This window comes from Zingiber officinale, chromosome 1B, assembly GCF_018446385.1.
Source record: "Zingiber officinale cultivar Zhangliang chromosome 1B, Zo_v1.1, whole genome shotgun sequence".
Classification (NCBI taxonomy): Eukaryota; Viridiplantae; Streptophyta; class Magnoliopsida; order Zingiberales; family Zingiberaceae; genus Zingiber; species Zingiber officinale.
The window spans coordinates 170,473,968-170,497,528 of NC_055986.1; the positions used below are offsets into that span (position 1 = coordinate 170,473,968).

The following is a 23,561-nucleotide window of genomic DNA, read 5'->3' on the forward strand; positions in this document are numbered from 1 at the left end:
AAATAGTGATACGTCTTTTGATAAATACAATATACCATGTACATCTTTTTGATAAATTACCGAAAAAATAAACACCATTTCTGATATCTCCCACGAGGATTATTATTTTTATTAAAATATATCATAGTATGCATTACAAAGCTATAAAATTAATGCATGTATGCACCGTACATGCATGCACATACAAACATATATTTCATAATTAAGATTTATAAATAGTATAGTCATTTGCATTCGTATTTGAGAATGCCCGGAATATGAATGCCGTGGAGATAAGAGTTCCACTCGATGTGCTTGGAGTCCATCTCAAACATCTCCTCCTTTCCCATCATCGCCCTTAATTTTTCCAAGTTGGCATCATCAAACCTAATTGCACCAAAACAAGATCATGCATGCATGTAAACGAATCATATATATATATATATAAATATATATATTGTCGATCGATGAAAACAAAGCATACCGGCCTTTGAAGAAAGTGTATGGCTCAAAAAGATCGATAAGAAGCTTCAAGTATTTATACTTGCGGTTTAGATCATCGTATAGACGCCCAAATATAAACCCACAAGTTATAAAATGAATAAGGCCAAGTACCTAAAACACAGATATAATTACTCCGGGGATATATAGAATAATCTAATCATAATTAAGACTATTTGAGATGCATATATATATATATATATATATATATATATATAATCAGTACCTGTAATAAGAATTTGTATACCATAATTAAGAAGGTGGTTCTAATGCTCGGATTCATCTTTCTAGTGATCTTCAGGGGGGTTCCATCCTTCCCTGTACGGGGATATACGGAGAAATAATCGAACCAACACTGCAGTAGAGAATCATAAGTAATAGGGTTTCTTGTGGAGGAGCCAACATGGTAGATGAACTCAGACTGCTGCTTTGAGTGAGCCACCGTGGTAGCCATCATAGCATTCACCACCATGTCTCCTGGTATCTGCATTCACGCATGATCAATTTAATTAATTAATTAATGCATGTATATGTAATTAAACTGATCAGTACCAAATCTACAGTCATCTGAGGGTCTCCTGGAAAACTTTGGAGCTTCCTGTCTGCATAAGCCATCATGAAGATGTCAGTTGTCCTGCACATCGATCGATCGCCAACAATTAATTAATGCACACATGACTCATGCAGATTAATAACTGAGTTGTATTGATTTGACGACCTTATGCCTTCTATCCAACCAGGCAATGGATCTCTGAGGATGCTCGTTATGATACTTGGTCTCACGATGACCAGAGGCAAGTTTCCCCGCGAGTGCCCTAGCACCATCTCACCCATTGCCTTGGTGAAAACGTAAGTGTTGGGCCACCCAAAAAACCTTGCTCTTAATTAGTTTTATAGTCAGTTAATTAGTTATTCAGAAATATTATACATATAGTTTTATTAATTAAATTAACCTTTGCATGCCCAACTCTTTCATGGCGAGTTTTTGGGCTATTGGAGTGAGATTATGATCAGCTTGCAGCTCCACTTTCTTCTTCTCTACCAAATCTATCTCAGCTTCGATGTCCAAATAACAAGAGTTTGATCCTGATCTGAGAGTTTCACCCATTGACAATCTCTTCTCTGGTATGAGTCCACTGCGCTCAGTACCAGATACGTAAGCTGGGGATCGGAGAAGAAATAAATAGATAATATAATGTATTAATTATTAGTTTAGATTAAATGATTAATTTTAGATATATGCACAAAAGAAAACGTAACAATAAGTAAAAATATATCTATATATATACCAGTTGAAACATGAAGAAACATTTCGAGTTTCACACATTGTTTTGCAAACTGCAGCACGTGCTTAGCTCCAAGCACGTTTATGTTCAAAGAAACATCATATCTGCATATATATTAATTAAAGTTGGTTGATTAATATTGATAGCCATTATCAATATATATAATTAATTAATTAATTAATTAATTAATTACCTCTCGTAAAAGTTGGTGGTGGCAGCAACGTTGACAATAATTTGCACTTCCTTGAACAATTCATTTACAAGATTAGAATCTTGAATTCCTAAATTCTCATGAACAATGTCTCCAGCCACAGGCCACAATTTGCTCCTCGCAAATGACTGGAATCCGTCTCCATGTTTCTCTTTCAGGGCCTTGAATAATTCCTTGCCTAAAATCTGAAAATTGCACCGATCGAGGATATATATCTCACGTCGATATGTATATTAAGATAAATCGTATACGTATACGTACGTACCTCATCTTCAAGGCGTTGCATGGCTGATGCAGCGTCGGCAGCTCTGATGAGGAGGAAGACCCTCTCCACGTCTGCCTGAACCCTCAGCAACTTCTCCACAAACACTAATTGATTCGTTCAAAAAAACAAAGAAAGAGAAAGTTAATTTAATTCTCTAGCTGTTTGCTTGTTTTTTCCTTCTTTTATATATTAATTTCAACTACAGTAGAAATTAATATAAAAATACATACTTTTGGCCAGAAACCCAGTCGATCCAGTTACGAGAATGGTCTTCGCCTTGAAAAAGTCCACGATGCTTTTCTCCCTGCTGCTCTCCATCTCAGTTCTCACACACTTTTTTTTGTTTTTGAAGGTTTATTAAGTGTTGAAGGGAGGTGGTAGTCGTAGTGCCATGTATAAATAGCCCAGCAAAGCTGCACTCTCACTTTTGTAAAAATAAATAAATAAATAAATTTAATGAAAAGAGGGACAGCTCAGGACAAAAAGGGGGTGACACTCTCACTAAGGGAAGTGCCTTAAGATTTTGGGAGACGAAAGAGGGGACGGCGGGTTGAACTTGAAGGCCACGAGCACATGTTAAGTTAAAATACAGTTTTGTTTTAAAAATGGGCCATGATCATTAATTAAAATTATAATCTTTTGTATTTTTCACGCCAAATACTAACAGTGTCATGTTATTACCGCTACTTAAATGATATTAAATAGTTATCATTAATTTTAAAATTGAGATTTTTTTTTGACTATTTTAAAATTCTTTAAAAATTAAAAGATATTTAATTACTGTAAAAAGCATAAGGAAGGACTAGGGGAGTTAAAATATGTTTCAGGAAAAGAAAAACTTATTCAGATATTTATTATTTTTTTTAAAAAATATTGATTTCAGTGGAGTAAATTTTTTAAAAAGTTAAAAGCAATTAGTGGAAAAAGAACCTAAGCCTAATAAAATTGTCATTTTAACAATTAAATAGAGATTATTTTTTGCATTCCTATATTCGATTTAAAAACTATTTTATCGTTTAAATGATTAATACTCCTGGTGGCTAGCATCCCTTTGAATTAAGTAAATTGAAAAATAAATGGCAAATTACTAAATCAGGTAGCAATTTAAGTTTCATATTATCCAAATTGATTTGTAGGCAATTACTTTTAAAATACTCAAATCGCATACTCGATGTTAATTTTGCACATCCACTTGTTCGCTTATGCTCGTCGGATCAATTGATACAGCATAACAAACAACAACATAACAATACAATAAAAAAACAAGTCTTATCCTACTAGGCGGGGTCCTTTTATGTCATTGAGCTATATCTCCTATTATTTTTATATCGTCTATATTTAAATAAATTTTATTTTATTTTATTATTACTAACTAAGTCTCTTTTTATCTTCCTCATTCTCGTTTGATATGTATGTTTGTCATTGTTTCACATTATCTAACTGAACCATTTATTGGTCATCTAAGTACATGTTCATACCACTCATTTCTTATTTTGTCTATCCTCGTATTTCCACACATCCACCTTAACATTTGCATATCTGTAACTCTCATTTTCTGCTCATGTGTTAACTTGAGCCATAGCTCAACATTCAGTTCCATATAATATAGCATGTCTAACTGCTATTTTATAAAATTTTCCTTTAAGTTTTATAGGTACTTTATGTAAGTATCCTGTGGAGATTTTGATGTGATCAATTAAGTTAAATTAGATCCTATTATTATTTTGATGCATTGTGTCTAATTGTGCAGGAACTTAGGAGTGCAGGAAGTCGAGCGAAAAACATAGCTAGCGAGAAAGACGACATGGGAGAGAGTCGACGGGCTCAATGCTTCTAAGGGATGAGGCGTTGCGGAAGAGTATGCTGATGGACGAAAAGGAGGCGCATGACGTTTCCAAGGGACGAGAAGCCGGAGTGGAAGATTGCTCAAGAAGGTCGAAAAATGGGTTCGGATGAGCCCTATTTTAGATGTTCAAAATAACCTCAGCGAGCGGAGCCGGAGCGAAAGACTCGGATGAAAAGTCAACTGGAAGTTGACTTTGGTCCGAGTGCCTGGGGCACCTGGACTGGTTTAGTCTAGCCGAGGTGCCTTGGCAAGGCGCCCCTGTGCGAAGGTGGTCCGTGTTGGCGCTGGGAATTCCATTCTGTGTAAATCCCCTGTACCAAAATTTATACGAGCACAGAACTTTTCCTAGCAACCCACATGATCGATCAGACATGTGTTTGATCAATCAAACAATTTCTTGATTGATCAAAGCATACCTTAATCGAAACACAAGATCGTTGGCCTCTTGTGTTGGTGTTCAGGATCCATACGAAGAAAAACAAACTAATTGCACTGCGGAATAAGAATTAGTTGTACCTTTCCTCGTGTGCTAAGACCTCTTGATCTTCTGTTATATTCCTCTCCTCCTCTTGGACGTCGTGTGAGCGATGATCTACCAAGACAAGACCACTCGACTCCTTCTTACTTAAAGGAAATAAAAAAAATAAAAATCTTACTTAAAAACTAAAAATAAAAATGTAAGAAAAGAGAATTTAGAAATAAAAAAATCTTAACAAAATCTTACTTAATAGAGGATCTTGAAAAAATAAAAAATTGAAAATGTTAATTTAAAGGAAAAAATAGAAAATTTTAAAAATTTCTACATTCTCAAATTTTAGATATTCTCAAAAATTAAATTGGTATTATAGATTTCACAAGGACCAAATCAGAAAAGTAACAAAAACATACATCTCTGAAAAATACTTGATCAATCTAGTAGAAAGGAACCTATATTAGATTTTAAAATCATACTTAGTTTAAATTGTACATATTTCTAATTTTAATTTGGTTGAATATTTGCCTTTTTAATTGTCAAGTGTGATAAAATAAGTTTCCTCATATAATTCTATTCAAAATTAATTAGGTATTAATTATTCTGAAAAAGAGGATTTCATTTTCTATCGGTAGAAAAATATTTTAAATTTTTTTACTATTGTATTATTTTTTTATTTTTGTTATAAATATTATATTTTTTAATTTAAAAATATCTTACAAAGTTATTTTTATAAAGTTTAACTTTTTGTAAAAATTTATAATATTCTATGTCTAAAACAATATTTTTGAAAATTTTAACTAATATTTAATCTTCTATGGATTATTTATTCAAATGCTAATTTTAATATTAAAAATTCTAGAACAATAAATTTTAAAAAATTTAATTTTTTTTACGAAAATGATTACTCTATTACAGTCTTAGAAAAATTTTCAAGATTTTTTAAACTTCAAAATATTTTTAAAATATTTTTAAGAAAAATTCATCTTTCTTTAGTAAATAATTCTTTTACTACTTACATTAATATTATTTTTCCATGAAAATTTTATTAGTACTTTGGATATCTCTCCTTAGCCTTTATAAAAGATTTTCAGAATTTTTCAATAGATAAAATAATTTATAAAATTATTTTTGTTGAAAATTATTTTTTAATCACAAAAAAACAGAATCTCGAGAATAAATAATATATTTTTTTAAAGTATTATTCACTGTACGTGTATTCCTTATACTTTAAATTCAATTTAATTTCACAAAACCCTTATTTTTAATGTAATCAAAGGGGAAGAGTTTGACGTTAAATTTAAGGAGGAGGTACATTTTTTTAATGCATATCAAATGTTTTAAACTTGCATAGTAATTTAATGTCTTGTTTTACCCAAACTTAACTTGGGTTGATCCACATCAAAAAAGGGGAGATTGTAAGTACCCTGTGAAGGTTTTGACGTGATCAACTAAGTCAAGTTAGGTTTTGTTATTATTTTGATGCCTTGTGTCTAAGTATGCAGGAACTTAGGAGCACAGAAAATCAAGCGAAAGACGTAGCTAGCGAGAAGGACGGCATGGGAGAGAGTCGTCGGACTCGGTGAGAGTTGACGGTCTCGGTGCGTCAGAGGGACGAGGCGTTGCAGAATAATACGCTGGCGAACAAGAAGAGGCGCACGACGTTTCCGAGGGACGAGAAGCCAGAGCAAAAGATTACTCGAGAAGGTCGGAAAATGGGTTCGGGTGAGCCCTATTCCAGATGACCGAAATTATCTAAGCGAGTAGAGCTAAAGCAGAAGACCCGGACGAAAGTCAACTGAAAGTTGACTTTGGTCTGGGCGCTCGGAGCTACTCCGAATGCTCGGACCGGTCTGATCCAGTCGGGGCACTCATGTATGAAGGCGGTCCGGGCACCCTGAACCCTTCCAAGCGCTCGGACCGGAGATTTTATCCAGACCTATTGCGATGTGATCCGTTACATCGCGGATAAAATTTTATCCACGCCTTCATGCATAGAATCTTTCCAGACGCCCAGATTATGTATGTAAATACATTCCTAAATGAACTCTCTTTCTATTCTACTACTTTTGTGAGCTGTCAATATTGTAAAGAGACTATTTCGGTCAAAGGAGATTTTAGTGAGCCTTATTTGTCTAGGATTAACAATCCTTTAATTGCTAACCTAGTAAACTCTCGTTTCTGTTTTTAATTTATGCATTTACTTTTTGTTATAATCCAAGTGTTTGTCTAATTTAGTTCGAAGAGTGAGAAAGGATATTCTTATTTTTCAGGGCTATTCACCCCCTCTAGCTGGTCGTCAAGGGATCAATACTTTATAGTCACATGAAACACCCGATGTTTTTTTTTTCTATTTCAACTATTCTACTTGTATTCTATATGTACATCTCTCTCAATCCCTCACTATGTAAATTTTATTGATAGACGTCGTCATTATTTACTTTGATAATTATTAATGACGAAGTAATATATGATAACCAATTTTGATAATCAATTTAATGAAGTAAATATCATTTTAGACTTTATATGTTAAAAATGCAAGCCTCAAGTCTAATTTTATTTGATATTTTATTTCATAATATTAATAGTAAATTGATGAAGTCTAAGTTATAAAATAAAATTGATATGTTTATCTGTTGAAATAATAAATTTAAATTGGTTAAAATATTTTTCCTCCCTTATAAGTTGAACCGATTAAAGGTTTAGTTTTTTTCCCGTAATAAGTTTTTCCCCCTCTTCTAAAATCGGTTAACACTTTTCCCTTTGTTTTCTTGTCTCATCCCTTTGTTCATCACCTCCAACGCTAGGGTTCGTCCCTCGAAGTCCCCTTCGGCCCCGATGCCGAAGAGAATATTCATAAGTTGTAGAGAAAATCCATCAAGTCGGATGCCCTCCCTCTTCTCTTCTTTTACCTCCTCTTGCCTTCCTCCTCGCTGCATATCCCTTCCTATTTTTCACTGTTGGATCTTTATCCATAATCTATCGGAGGGATATTACTTACTTATATGTCAAGATAACTTACGTTGATATTGTCAAACTGTTGGCCTACCTGAGTAGATCGATTGTCAAGTTGCTGCATTAGTGAGTTCTCCGAGTGTCGAGTTGAGGACGTCAGCTCGAGAAGGACACCGAACAAATACGGAGCATGTGTCCGAGATGCATGAGGAGCGTCGCCCGAGGAGCAAAGACGCCGAGTCCTGTAGTGATGTAGTCTCCTTAAAACAAATTTATCTCCTCCGATGGTACTAAAAGGTCACGTTTGGATATCTGTTTATCAAGAAAAAATGATGAGACCACGATATAACCTAACACAAATTGACATGGCGAATTGAGCGTATATCTGAATGCTATCATAGATATCTACTAAGCAAAAAAATGTTTGATAGAAAGATGAAATTGAACTGAGGGATTGCAAAGAGAAGAGCACTCTTGTTTTAACTCTTTTGCTTCTCTACACAAAGAAGAGCTTTGAAGAAAGCTATTCAACCTTCTGCTTTGCTCACTGCTTGCTTCTCGTTATAAAGACTAAGGGGGCATTTGGTTAAATGATGAGAATGACTATAGGTATGAGTTTGATAGTAGGGTGGAATGGGAATAGGAATGGAAATGAAACCTATCAAGTTATATGAGTTTGGTTGATTCCCATTAATCTGGTAATCATTCCCAAAATGTGATTCCTAAACCCACAATTCAAACACTATCTTTTACTATCATTTCATTCCCTTATTCTCAAATTCATCAACCAAATACCCCCTAAGTTTAGCAAGCTAGTGAGATATGTATGCTTGTGCATGCATAACACTTGTTCTTCATGCTGCATGTACTACTTGCATGCAACACAAGTGTTGTTTATGTTGTCATGCATGTGGCAGGAAGCAAGTTTCGCATTTCTTTTGAACCACACAAGTAGGGTTGTAAATAAGTCGAGTCGAATCGAGATTTGGGGTATTTAAGCTTGTTTGATAAGGTAACCGAGCCAAGTCGAGCCGAGCCGAGTCGAGTTTAAAATGAGCCAAGCTTTTAAAATGAGTGTTCAAACTTGGCTTGGTTTATTTTTTATGAGCTTGAGTTTGTTTGAAGCTTGGCTTGAGCTTGGTTCATTTAGATGTTATTAAGCTCTCAATTCAAACTTGACTTGAGTTTGGTTCGAGCTTGGTTCATTTAGATATTATCGAGCTCTCAATTTAAACATGTTTGATTGTTTGAAACTTTTAGTTGTTTGATTGGTTATTGAGTTTGATAATTTAAATTTATTTATTTATTTTATTATTTATTTAACATATTTAAAAGAGTTTTATTAATAAATTGGATTTGTGAACATTGTTCACGAACGCTGTTCAAGAACGTTAACGAGCTGAACACATATGTGTTAAAGCTTGTTTGTTTAGTTTAACAAGCTGTTCAAGCTTTTTTGTTTAATCAATTTTGTGTATATTGAACGAACATAAACAAGTTCTTACCAAACCAAACACCAAGCTTGTTCACGAACGCTTGGTTCATTTACAGCCTTACACACAAGTAGAGTAAAGCCACACAAAAGAGACTCGTGGCAACTTCTAACTGATATATATAGATAGATTGCAACCTGATCGCGATCCACTTCATGCAATAATATTCACACATGAACCCTTTGGTTGGTGTAATCCGAGCCTTGGATTCAGTGTCGGACCTGTGATTTTAGGGCCTGAGGTGAGCACTAAAAATGGTGCCCTCAAACCTTGATATTTATATATTTTTCAATCAATGTAAATATAACATTATTTGTAATATGAATTCTAAAAATTAAAGATAGACAAAATATATCATCCAAAATAATATGTCATAAGCAAATATTGATAAAGTCAAGATGATCCAAACAAAATATAAAATTCATGTTCCAATCAAGTATATAATCACTTGAAAATTGCTTGTCTCGCAGTTTTAGAAGCGAAAGTATTGATTAAGTTTGCATAATCAACTTTCTCAACCACTTTTTTCTCGATAGATAATATAGCCAAGTAATTTAATCTTTCTTGTAGTTGATTGGAGATAAGTTTTGATCAATTTAAACTTAGAAAAACTTCTTTTAGTAGATGCAATTGTAACTAGTATAGTCAGCAAAATTCGATAAACGATATAAGCATTTGGATAACAATCATCCATTTTCTTCAAATAATTCAGCACATCAATGGCTCTTTTTTATTCTCTTGGTAATGAGTGTCTTAATAACTTTAGTTCTGTTAGTATGTGCACTTATGTGGCAAGACACTCCTTATGTATTTTGTGGATAATTATTTAATAAAGGCAAGTTTTTATCATTAATTATTTACTTTTATGTGCATATATAATTAATGATACACTACAAAAAAACAGTCTATTAGGGACAACAGTTTGCAACGAATTTAAAATTTGTTCCAAACTTTCCAACAAAATAATAAATTGTTCCGAATTAGCAACAAATTTACCAACAAAATAAATTCGTTTGCAAATTAGCAACAAAAGATAATTTGTTGCTAATTTTGTTGCAAGTTAACAACAAAAAATAAAATTTTTTGCAAATTTTCCAACGAATATTTAGTTCGTTGCAAATTTTGCAACGAATATTTTATTCGTTGCAACTTTTTGCAACGAATAGTATTTCCGTCGCAAATATAGCAACGAAACTATTATTTGTTGGAAATTCCCGACAAATATATAATTCATCGCAACTTTACAGCAAAAATTTGAGGGTAGAGTTTCCAACGAATCTTAAATTCGTTGGAAATGTTTCCAACAAAAAGGCAGATTCGTTGGAAATCTTTCCAACAAATCTGCTAATTCGTTGGAAACATTTCCAACGAATCTGCCAATTCGTTGGAAATTGCCAACGAATCTGACAATTCGTTGGAAATTTCCAACGAATCTGACAATTCGTTGGAAATTTCCAACGAATCGCAGATTCGTTGGAAAGTATGCTGTGATTTAAAAACCCGTTTGACCGACCTAGAGACCTCGGAATCGGATGAAACAAGTTCCTATGTGCTCCTCTTGGTCTCCTGATTCTACAGATGACCTCAAATATTTTTTTTGAATTAAGATAAATTTTTTACATCAAGGTCAATTGGATGAATATGAATTTGATCATGAATGTGTTAGTGTTTTAAATCAAAATGGAGTTTAGTTGAACTTGGTGGATTTAAAAAATGAGGTTCGAGTGCTCAGAACGAGGGGAAATCAGTTTGTTGGTGAGCGTAAGGTTCTCGTGATTATATCCATGAATTAAAAATAATTACGGAGCTAATTTATTTTGATTTGTGAATTTTTAAACTTAAATTTAATTTTTCCAACACATTGGGGGTTGAAAAAATAAAGGAAAAAATATATAAAGTAAAAAAAATATTTGAGGACACATACAAAGTCAGGATAAATAGAGGAGCACGCAGGAACCGGTTTCATCCAATTCGGAGATCTCTAGGTCGGTCAACCGTGATTTAAAGAATAGGAAGGGCTTCCAACGAATCTGAAATTCGTTGGAGATTTCCAACAAAATGGCAGATTCGTTGGAAACATTTCCAACGAATCTGCCAATTCGTTGGAAAGTATGCTGTGATTTAAAAACCTGTTTGACCGACCTAGAGACCTCGGAATCGGATGAAACAAGTTCCTATGTGCTCCTCTTGGTCTCTTGATTCTATAGATGACCTCAAATATTTTTTTTGAATTAAGATAAATTTTTTACATCAAGGTCAATTGGATGAATTTGAATTTGATCATGAATGTGTTAGTGTTTTAAATCAAAATGGAGTTAAGTTGAACTTGGTGGATTTAAAAAATGATGTTCGAGTGCTCAGAACGAGGGGAAATCAGTTTGTTGGGGAGCGTAATGTTCTCGTGATTATATCCATGAATTAAAAATAATTACGGAGCTAATTTATTTTGATTTGTGAATTGTTAAACTTAAATTTAATTTTTCCAACACATTAGGGGTTGAAAAAATAAAGGAAAAAATATATAAAGTAAAAAAAAATATTTGAGGACACATATGAAGTCAGGATAAATAGAGGAGCACACAGGAACCGGTTTCATTCAATTCGGAGGTCTCTAGGTCGGTCAACCGTGATTTTAAGAATAGGAAGGGTTTCCAACGAATCTGAAATTCGTTGGAGATTTCCAACAAAATGGCAGATTCGTTGGAAACATTTCCAACGAATCTTCCAATTCGTTGGAAAATATGCTGTGATTTAAAAACCCGTTTGACCGACCTAGAGACCTCGGAATCGGATGAAACAAGTTCCTATGTGCTCCTCTTGGTCTCCTGATTCTATAGATGACCTCAAATATGTTTTTTGAATTAAGATAAATTTTTTACATCAAGGTCAATTGGTTGAATTTGAATTTGATCATGAATGTGTTAGTGTTTTAAATCAAAATGGAGTTTAGTTGAACTTGGTGGATTTAAAAAATGATGTTCGAGTGCTCAGAACGAGGGGAAATCAGTTTGTTGGGGAGCGTAAGGTTCTCGTGATTATATCCATGAATTAAAAATAATTAAGGAGCTAATTTTTTTTGATTTGTGAATTTTTAACCTTAAATTTAATTTTTCCAACACATTGGGGGTTGAAAAAATAAAGGAAAAAATATATAAAGTAAAAAAAATATTTGAGGATACATATGAAGTCAGGATAAATAGAGGAGCACACAGGAACCAGTTTCATCCAATTCTGAGGTCTCTAGGTCGGTCAACCATGATTTTAAGAATAGGAAGGGTTTCCAACGAATCTGAAATTCGTTGGAGATTTCCAACAAAATGGCAGATTCGTTGGAAACATTTCCAACGAATCTGCCAATTCGTTGGAAATTTCCAACGAATCGCAGATTCGTTGGAAAGTATGCTGTGATTTAAAAACCCGTTTGACCGACCTAGAGACCTCGGAATCGGATGAAACAAGTTCCTATGTGCTCCTCTTGGTCTCCTGATTCTATAGATGACCTCAAATATATTTTCTGAATTAAGATAAATTTTTTACATCAAGGTCAATTGGATGAATTTGAATTTGATCATGAATGTGTTAGTGTTTTAAATCAAAATGGAGTTTAGTTGAACTTGGTGGATTTAAAAAATGATGTTCGAGTGCTCAGAACGAGGGGAAATCAGTTTGTTGGTGAGCGTAAGGTTCTCGCGATTATATCCATGAATTAAAAATAATTACGGAGCTAATTTATTTTGATTTGTGAATTTTTAAACTTAAATTTAATTTTTCCAACACATTGGGGGTTGAAAAAATAAAGGAAAAAATATATAAAGTAAAAAAAATATTTGAGGACACATACAAAGTCAGGATAAATAGAGGAGCACGCAGGAACCGGTTTCATCCAATTCGGAGATCTCTAGGTCGGTCAACCGTGATTTAAAGAATAGGAAGGGCTTCCAACGAATCTGAAATTCGTTGGAGATTTCCAACAAAATGGCAGATTCGTTGGAAACATTTCCAACGAATCTTCCAATTCGTTGGAAATTTCCAACGAATCGCAGATTCGTTGGAAAGTATGTTGTGATTTAAAAACCTGTTTGACCGACCTAGAGACCTCGGAATCGGATGAAACAAGTTCCTATGTGCTCCTCTTGGTCTCTTGATTCTATAGATGACCTCAAATATTTTTTTTGAATTAAGATAAATTTTTTACATCAAGGTCAATTGGATGAATTTGAATTTGATCATGAATGTGTTAGTGTTTTAAATCAAAATGGAGTTTAGTTGAACTTGGTGGATTTAAAAAATGATGTTCGAGTGCTCAGAACGAGGGGAAATCAGTTTGTTGGGGAGCGTAAGGTTCTCGTGATTATATCCATGAATTAAAAATAATTACGGAGCTAATTTATTTTGATTTGTGAATTTTTAAACTTAAATATAATTTTTCCAACACATTAGGGGTTGAAAAAATAAAAGAAAAAATATATAAAGTAAAAAAAATATTTGAGGACACATATGAAGTCAGGATAAATAGAGGAGCACACAGGAACTGGTTTCATTCAATTCGGAGGTCTCTAGGTCGGTCAACCGTGATTTTAAGAATAGGAAGGGTTTCCAACGAATCTGAAATTCGTTGGAGATTTCCAACAAAATGGCAGATTCGTTGGAAACATTTCCAACGAATCTTCCAATTCGTTGGAAAGTATGCTGTGATTTAAAAACCCGTTTGACCGACCTAGAGACCTCGGAATCGGATGAAACAAGTTCCTATGTGCTCCTCTTGGTCTCCTGATTCTATAGATGACCTCAAATATGTTTTTTGAATTAAGATAAATTTTTTACATCAAGGTCAATTGGATGAATTTGAATTTGATCATGAATGTGTTAGTGTTTTAAATCAAAATGGAGTTTAGTTGAACTTGGTGGATTTAAAAAATGATGTTCGAGTGCTCAGAACGAGGGGAAATCAGTTTGTTGGGGAGCGTAAGGTTCTCGTGATTATATCCATGAATTAAAAATAAATACAGAGCTAATTTTTTTTGATTTGTGAATTTTTAACCTTAAATTTAATTTTTCCAACACATTGGGGGTTGAAAAAATAAAGGAAAAAATATATAAAGTAAAAAAAATATTTGAGGATACATATGAAGTCAGGATAAATAGAGGAGCACACAGGAACCGGTTTCATCCAATTCGGAGGTCTCTAGGTCGGTCAACCGTGATTTTAAGAATAGGAAGGGTTTCCAACGAATCTGAAATTCGTTGGAGATTTCCAACAAAATGGCAGATTCGTCGGAAACATTTCCAACGAATCTGCCAATTCGTTGGAAATTTCCAACGAATCGCAGATTCGTTGGAAAGTATGCTGTGATTTAAAAACCCGTTTGACCGACCTAGAGACCTCGGAATCGGATGAAACAAGTTCCTATGTGCTCCTCTTGGTCTCCTGATTCTATAGATGACCTCAAATATATTTTCTGAATTAAGATAAATTTTTTACATCAAGGTCAATTGGATGAATTTGAATTTGATAATGAATGTGTTAGTGTTTTAAATCAAAATGGAGTTTAGTTGAACTTGGTGGATTTAAAAAATGATGTTCGAGTGCTCAGAACGAGGGGAAATCAGTTTGTTGGTGAGCGTAAGGTTCTCGCGATTATATCCATGAATTAAAAATAATTACGGAGCTAATTTATTTTGATTTGTGAATTTTTAAACTTAAATTTAATTTTTCCAACACATTGGGGGTTGAAAAAATAAAGGAAAAAATATATAAAGTAAAAAAAATATTTGAGGACACATATGAAGTTAAGATAAATAGAGGAGCACACAGGAACCGGTTTCATCCAATTCGGAGGTCTCTAGGTCGGTCAACCGTGATTTTAAGAATAGGAAGGGCTTCCAACGAATCTGAAATTCGTTGGAGATTTCCAACAAAATGGCAGATTCGTTGGAAACATTTCCAACGAATCTGCCAATTAGTTGGAAATTTCCAACGAATCGCAGATTCGTTGGAAAGTATGCTGTGATTTAAAAACCCGTTTGACCGACCTAGAGACCTCGGAATCGGATGAAACAAGTTCCTATGTGCTCCTCTTGGTTTCCTGATTCTATAGATGACCTCAAATATTTTTTTTGAATTAATATAAATTTTTTACATCAAGGTCAATTGGATGAATTTGAATTTGATCATGAATGTGTTAGAGTTTTAAATCAAAATGGAGTTTAGTTGAACTTGGTGGATTTAAAAAATGATTTTCGAGTGCTCAGAACGAGGGGAAATCAGTTTGTTGGTGAGCGTGAGGTTCTCGTGATTATATCCATGAATTAAAAATAATTACGGAGCTAATTTATTTTGATTTGTGAATTTTTAAACTTAAATTTAATTTTTCCAACACATTGGGGGTTGAAAAAATAAATGAAAAAATATATAAAGTAAAAAAAATATTTGAGGACACATACGAAGTCAGGATAAATAGAGGAGCACACAGGAACCAGTTTCATCCAATTCGGAGGTCTCTAGGTCGGTCAACCGTGATTTTAAGAATAGGAAGGGTTTCCAACGAATCTGAAATTCGTTGGAGATTTCCAACAAAATGGCAAATTCGTTGGAAACATTTCCAACAAATCTGCCAATTCATTGGAAATTTCCAACGAATCGCAGATTCGTTGGAAAGTATGCTATGATTTAAAAACTCGTTTGACCGACCTAGAGACCTCGGAATCGGATGAAACAAGTTCCTATGTGCTCCTCTTGGTCTCCTGATTCTATAGATGACCTCAAATATTTTTTTTGAATTAAGATAAATTTTTTACATCAAGGTCAATTGAATGAATTTGAATTTGATCATGAATGTGTTAGTGTTTTAAATCAAAATGGAGTTTAGTTGAACTTGGTGGATTTAAAAAATGATGTTCGAGTGCTCAGAACGAGGGGAAATCAGTTTGTTGGTGAGCGTAAGGTTCTCGTGATTATATCCATGAATTAAAAATAATTACGGAGCTAATTTATTTTGATTTGTGAATTTTTAAACTTAAATTTAATTTTTCCAACACATTGGGGGTTGAAAAAATAAATGAAAAAATATATAAAGTAAAAAAAATATTTGAGGACACATACGAAGTTAGGATAAATAGAGGAGCACACAGGAACCAGTTTCATCCAATTCGGAGGTCTCTAGGTCGGTAAACCGTGATTTTAAGAATAGGAAGGGTTTCCAACGAATCTGAAATTCGTTGGAGATTTCCAACAAAATGGCAGATTCGTTGGAAACATTTCCAACGAATCTGCCAATTCGTTGGAACTTTCCAACGAATCGCAGATTCGTTGGAAAGTATGCTGTGATTTAAAAACCCGTTTAACCGACCTAGAGACCTCGGAATCGGATGAAACAAGTTCCTATGTGCTCCTCTTGGTCTCCTGATTCTATAGATGACCCTAAATATTTTTTTTGAATTAAGATAAATTTTTTACATCAAGGTCAATTGGATGAATTTGAATTTGATCATGAATGTGTTAATGTTTTAAATCAAAATGAAGTTTAGTTGAACTTGGTGGATTTAAAAAATGATGTTCGAGTGCTCAGAACGAGGGGAAATCAGTTTGTTGGGGAGCGTAAGGTTCTCGTGATTATATGAATTAAAAATAATTACAGAGCTAATTTTTTTTTATTTGTGAATTTTTAAACTTAAATTTAATTTTTCCAACACATTGGGGGTTGAAAAAATAAAGGAAAAAATATATAAAGTAAAAAAATATTTGAGGACACATATGAAGTCAGGATAAATAGAGGAGCACACAAGAACCGGTTTCATCCAATTCGGAGGTCTCTAGGTCGGTCAACCGTGATTTTAAGAATAGGAAGGGTTTCCAACGAATCTGAAATTCGTTGGAGATTTCCAACAAAATGGCAGATTCGTTGGAAATTTCCAACGAATCGCAGATTCGTTGCGAATATCCAACAAATAACATTTTTGTTGGAAATTTGTTGGAATCCCTAATTACATATCCTTACCCGGCCCGATCTTTTCTCCTCACATCTTCTCTTGACCTAATTTTCCTTACGGTGGCTGCGGCAATTTTTTCACCTTCTCTGGACTGGTAAGCCACTCTCGTTCTAGCCCTTCTTTTTTTCCCGATCTCCCGGCGTCTCCTTTTTTCCCGATCTCGCGGCGTCGCCTGGCCGCGACCGGCCGCGCCTGGCCGCGATCGGCCGCGCCTGGCCGCGACCGGCCGCGCTCGGCTGCGCCCGGTCGCGACCGGCCGCGCCCGGCCGCGACCGGCCACGCCTGGCCACGACTGGTGCCTGGTGGCGTGTGGCGGCGAATGGCAGCTCACGGCGGCGAATGGCAGCTCACGGCGGTCCCTGGTAGCTCAAGGTGCCGTCTAGCCCCTCGCGCTGGCGCCTGGCCTTAGTGCCGCTGCCTGGCCGCTCTCGCAGCTTCCTGGCTGCTCTCAACGGCGCTGAGGTTGACCACTAGCAGCCTCCCTGTCCACTGTCGTCATAGGATGGCTGATGGTGGCCTCACTTAGCTGTTGTTTGGCGTTGGTGATCCCGCTGCGGCGTAGGCTGGCCACTGGCGACTGATGCTGTCCGCCAGCAGCTGATAGCATTGGGTGACCTCTGTTTGTAAATCGACAGATCATTGTTTGATGTCAACTAGTTGTTCTCGATCTTGGATGGTTGTGGGCTGTCTGTGCGTTATAGTGGCACAGCTGTCCGGGGGTCAATGCCTTGCCGTTGGGGCCAAGAATATATTTGATAATTTCTAGACTTTTTTATTTTATTGTAAATTTAATATTATTGTTTGTGCAGGTTTGGATTTGACGTGGCTGGGAGAGACTTTCGGTTTTATTTACCTTTGTTAGGTATATTTTTTTACACATGATATTTTAATAATGATTGCATGCTTTTATTTTCCTCTATTATATTTTATTTGTAGTTGTATGTGAGCTAAGTAATATTGACCATTAGTATTTGTGTTCTAGGAGTTTTTATTACTATATTTTATTTGAAACAGGCAAAATTCACAAAGAGATCTTGATATGGTTGAAATGCGTAAACAACAAGCCTTTCTTTTACAATAATTTCAACAATTTAGATCGGGTTCAAGCTATATTCCTCCTGGTATTGGTGATGATGCTAATGACGATGATGATGTCGATGATGATGCCGTCGATGATGTTGATGATGATGCATGAGTGTTTGTAATTAGAATTTTTGACTTCTTTTATTTTATCGCTTTTATAAATTCTTAATTTTTGTATTTTGATTAGTATTCTTATTTTTGTTTCAAACAGGGTTGGTAGGTGAAGATGATGGTGGTATTGATGTAAAAATATGTAAGTCTTTACCTATTTACTTTTGTGTTGGTTTATAAGATTTTCTTTTTCTTTGTTTATCTTTTGATGTAGGTAGAAGAAGGATTTGGACTGAGAAGGATCTCCATAAGATTATCTTCAACTCTATCTTTTTCATGTTCTTGTATGATATTGGAATTTGGATACTATGACATGTTTGTTGTAACTTTATTGTAGTGTTTGGTTTAGGGTGTTAGTTGTAGTTGTATATTGTTGTAGTTTGTATTGTTGGATGATGATGTGTTGTATTGTTAGTTTTATGTTGCAAAAGGCGGGTCCCGCCGCCCAGCGGCCCCCTCACCCCTGCCCCACGAGTATGAGAGGGAGTAAATCACGGTGAATACGGGCCCGGCGATGACATGGCGGTCGAAGGTGTTTAGCACGGACAGATATTGATGTTATCGCAATTGCTGCCGCAGACCTTCGACCTCCCGACCCATGTTGCAAGAATACCATGTCATAACCGGTTGATCCCGCCCGTGGGGGCTGTATTGTTAGTTTTATGCTCTTGGTTTAGGTTGTATATGGAACAACATCTTTTAATGGTGCATGTGTTTGGGTTTATATTATTGATGTTTGTATTTATTTTGTTGTACACTAATATGTTAGTTGATTTTTTATTTATATTTGTGTTATTGTGTTTAGTGGTGAATATGTTGAATCTGTTAATGTGTTTAGTGCTCTTATATACGTTGAATCTGTTTGAAAAAAATTGTAATAGGAAAAAATATTGAGGGCTGGATATTTTTTTTATTTTTGGGACAAATTTTGCAATGAATTTAGATTCGTTGGAAATATCGTATTTTATCAGAATATTGCAACGAAAAGTATAAATTCGTTGGAAATTTCCAACGAAATATAAATTCGTTGGAAGTTTCCAACGAAATATAAATTCGTTGGAAGTTTCCAACGAATTCTAAATTCGTTGGAAGTTTCCAACGAATTCTAAATTCGTTGGAAACTTTCAACGACTATGAGTTTTGTTGTAAATTTCCAATGAAAATATGGATTCGTTGGAAATTTCCAACGAATTCTAAATTCGTTGGAAACTTCCAACAAATATGAATTTCGTTGGAAATTTCCAACGAATTATAAATTCGTTGGAAACTTCCAACGATTATGAATTTCGTTGGAAATTTCCAACGAAAATATGGATTCGTTGGAAATTTCCAACGAAAATATGGATTCGTTGGAAATTTCCAACGAAATTGCATTTTCGTTGGCAATTGCCAACGAATGTACATTTTCGTTGGTAATATTGCATTTTGAAACTTTTCCAACAAATAATTATTCGTCGCAAATCTGTTTGCAACGAATACGTTTTTTAGTTGCTAATTCGCAACAAATTTAGGGTTCGTTGGAGAATTTTTCTACTGACATTTCCAACGAATATTTATTTTCATTGCAGTTTTCCAACGAATTTTGCAACGAATTTTGGTTTTGTCGCAAAGTTTCCAACGAATTTTGCAACGAATATGATTTTCGTTGCAAAATTTCCAACGAATTCTTAATTTTTCGTCGCAAAGTTTTGGGACGGCAGATTTCCAACCAATTTTTTTTGTCGCATTTTTCGTCCCAAATCCAATTTCCAACGAATTTTTTTCTAAAATTTGTTGCAAATTTTGTCCCTAAGTGACAGTTTTTTTGTAGTGATAAAGTCCCACAGATTAATGGGTATACTAATATGAAAATAGTCCTTGATCGGACAGATATATAGAGGGGACATGGATATTTAGATCAACGCTGAGTATGACTAGGTCGAGATAGACCGGAGGGATGGATATCCAAGTTGTACTTGGGGGTGCTTGAGTTTAGAGGTACACTGGACACGACCCGCTCAAGAGGAGATCACATATTAAGCATCATTGGTTATTCCTCTTATGAACGAGTGTAACTGATCTTTTGACTTAAGACCTTCATTTATTCTATGCGTGGAGCTATGTGTGTTGGTTAGTCCTAAGAAAATCGTACCGGTTCCACTGTACAAAAATTTTTGTACAAGTGTCGAACATTTCCTTAAATAGCCTATTGTGTTCTTTAGAAGTTAAATTAGGAATCGCAGACGGAACTTAACATCATTGATTCCAAATTTAACTTATCTATTCTTAATGGTTTAGATTTGAATCGCAAGCGAAACTTAACACTATTGATTCAAATCTACCTAAGTTATTAATTCCATAAATATTAATTTCCAAAATTGGCATCCAGGACTGCATGGCGAGGCACATGGCCTTCTTGGATATGGGAGCAACCACCACCGCCTAGGCAAAGACTTTTAAGGAAAGCTAATATTTATTTCCTTAAATAACTCTAGGTTAACCAAAAAGAACAATCGAATCACAAATTCGAAAAAGAAGAAAACACAAACTCAAAAAACTATTTCGAAAACTCTAGAATCATATGCCTATTGTGTTTGGTATTTCCAAAAATAATAATACAAAGAAAACTAGTATGATGCGGAAACAATTACTAGTTATACCTTTCTTTGTAAGCAAAAATAACCTCTTGATCTTCTACCGTATTCCTCTTCTAACCTCGGACGTTGTGTGGGCAACGATCTTCCGAGACGAGAACCACCAAGCACCTTCTTCTTCCTTCTTGGTTTCGGTCACCACAATTCTCCAAGAGAAGTAGAGGTCCGGCCACCACCACTAAGCTCCAAGGGATGCAAGAAACAAAACCTCCTTTCTCTTCTTCTTCTCCTAGCTAGAACAGGCCACCATCAAGAGCACCAAGAGGGGTTGCCGTCGGCCACAAGAAGAAGAGAAGAGGAAGAAGCTAGGGTCGGCCACCAAGGAGGAAAAGAGAGGAGAAGAATAATAGAGTCGTTTTCCATGAAGGCACCTCTACCCCCTCTTTTATAATCCTTGGTCTTGGCAAATAAGGAAATTTTAATAAAAATTTCCTTAATTCTTTTGCCATGAAAAGGAAAATTTAATTAATTAAAAGTCAATTTTCTTTTCTCAATTCATATGTCGGCCACTTTCTCCCCTAAAACAAGGAAAGTTTTAATTAAAACAAGAATTAAAACTTCCTAATTTGTTTACGGAAATTTATAAAAAATTTCTCCAATAAATTTTCCCTTCATGGTGGTTTGTAAAAAGGAAATTTTATAAATTAAAATCTTTCTTTTAAACATGTGGATAAAAAGAAAGTTATCTCTAAAAATTAAAATCTCTTTTAATCTACAAATAAGGAAAGATATCAAATCTTTTGTAGAAACTTATAAAAGAGAATATTTAATTTTTAAACTCTCTTTTAAATCACGAACATGGTTAAAAAGGAAAGTTTTCTCAAAATTAAAATCTACCTTTCAATCTACAAATAAGGAAAGATTTCAAATCTTTTCTTAATCTTTTGTAGAAAGCTATAAAAGGAAAGATTTAAATTTTAAACTTTCTTTTAAAACCATGATATCCACATAAGAAATAATTTTAACAAAAAAACCTTTTTAATATGATGTGGCCGGCCACCTAAGCTTGGGCTCCAAGCTATTGGCCGGCCACCTTAAGGCCCAACCTTTAGGCTTGGCCGGCCCTAAGCTTGAGCTTCAAGCTTGGCTTGGCCGGCCCCTATTGGTTGGGTAAGAAGGTGGGTATGTGGTGGGTATAAATCTCTATATACAAGAGGCTACGATAGGGACCGAGAGGAGGAATTGGTCTCCCGATGAAATTAAGCATCCCGTGTTCGCCCCGAACACATAACTTAATTTCATCAATAATAATTCATTCCACTAAAGAACTATTATTGAACTACCGCACCAATCCCAAATTACATTTTGGGCTCCTTCTTATTATGAGTGTGTTAGTCTCCCTGTGTTTAAGATAATGAATATCCACTAATTAAATGAGTTACTGACAACTCACTTAATTAATATCTTAGTCCAAGAGTAGTACCACTCAACCTTATTGTCATGTCGGACTAAGTCCACCTGCAGGGTTTAACATGACAATCCTTATGAGCTCCTCTTGGGGTCATTCTCAACCTAGATTACTAGGACACAGTTTCCTTCTATAATCAACAACACACACTATAAGTGATATCATTTCTCAACTTACACTACAAGAAATTTTAGATTTAACCACACCTAATAGACAACAGTTTTTCGAGAAACTGTTGTCTTTTTGCCATTTAACAACGGTTTTATTGAAAACCGTTGTTGTTCACCATAATTTTTTTTAAATGACAACGGTTTTTAAAAAACTGTTGTCTTTTAGCGTTGCTTACATGATAATATACAACAGTTTTATTAAACTGTTGTCTATTGAATGTAGTTGAATCCCAAAAAACTAATAGTTTTTTTTAACTTCACGAAAAAAAACTCACGAGCAAAGAGTTTTTTTGTTCGCGTGAGGCTAGGTCACCACTGCCGATTCCCCTTTCCCCTCCTTCCCAACCCGACGTTGATCCTCGCCGCCTATCGACTTCTTCTCCCCGCATACATAACCACCAGCCAAGAGTTACTCAACGTCGGCTGAAGCCTCATTGAGTCATGCCTTGCTCCGATCAACGCCGACTTTGATTGACATGTCCACTACAACATATATAATTTTTCGCAGCGCATCATCAACGACGTGCGATTAGAGCACGCTATTAATAATAGTTTTTATGGTGCACCCAATTATATGCGCTGCGGATAATATAATATTTATACAAACGACAACGTGTAAAAATAATATGTTATCAATAAATTTTTCTACGATTTACAGAGTACGCTGTTAAAATTTAATATTAACCGTGTGTGAAATACACTATTAATACTTATTATACAATATAAATGATGGTGTGAAAAACATATGTCGTCAATAAATATTATAAAATATTAACAATGTACTTGTGGGTTGTTAATAATTTTTAAAAATTTAAGAATTTTTAAATCCCTAAACTGTCGCATCTAATTATGTCTGCCAAAACATCTGTTTGTCAAAACCCTTCGTCAAATTTTTTCCGCCCAAACATTTCGCCGAACCAACAAAACCCTTGGCAAACTTAAACTCCCTCACCGAAATCTATCTACCGTCGAACCAAAACCCTCTTCGATCCCTAAACTCCGTCCACCGAAATCTTTCTACCGCCGAACCAAAACCTTCGATCGTCAAGCAGTACATCCCAACGCTGAGGTGATCGACCAGTCTCTTCGCTTCCTTCGCCCGGCGCTTAGGAGACCTCTCTCACTGGTGCGACTACCTCCCGTATGATTCTGCGGCTAC

General features: G+C 35.0%; 2 protein-coding genes across 2 annotated transcripts; one reads left to right on the forward strand and one right to left on the reverse strand.

Moving 5' to 3' along the window:
* Positions 1 to 217: 217 nt before the first annotated feature.
* LOC122045147 (probable fatty acyl-CoA reductase 4) lies at positions 218 to 2,585 on the reverse strand. Its single transcript, XM_042605247.1, has 10 exons — positions 2,473 to 2,585; positions 2,243 to 2,346; positions 1,960 to 2,162; positions 1,770 to 1,870; positions 1,434 to 1,641; positions 1,199 to 1,360; positions 1,033 to 1,114; positions 707 to 964; positions 464 to 594; positions 218 to 366 (listed from the first exon to the last, which is right to left on the reverse strand). The coding sequence occupies exons 1-10, from the start codon at positions 2,558 to 2,560 to the stop codon at positions 225 to 227; spliced, it is 1,479 nt and encodes a 492-aa protein (XP_042461181.1). The 5' UTR covers positions 2,561 to 2,585; the 3' UTR covers positions 218 to 224.
* A 1,497-nt stretch (positions 2,586 to 4,082) lies between these two features.
* On the forward strand, positions 4,083 to 18,605 carry LOC122045155. The gene is made up of 5 exons (XM_042605259.1): positions 4,083 to 4,100; positions 16,934 to 17,091; positions 17,807 to 17,859; positions 18,292 to 18,323; positions 18,406 to 18,605. Exons 1-5 carry the CDS (start codon positions 4,083 to 4,085, stop codon positions 18,526 to 18,528), a joined length of 384 nt encoding a protein of 127 aa, XP_042461193.1. The 3' UTR covers positions 18,529 to 18,605.
* The last annotated feature ends 4,956 nt before the right edge of the window (positions 18,606 to 23,561 follow it).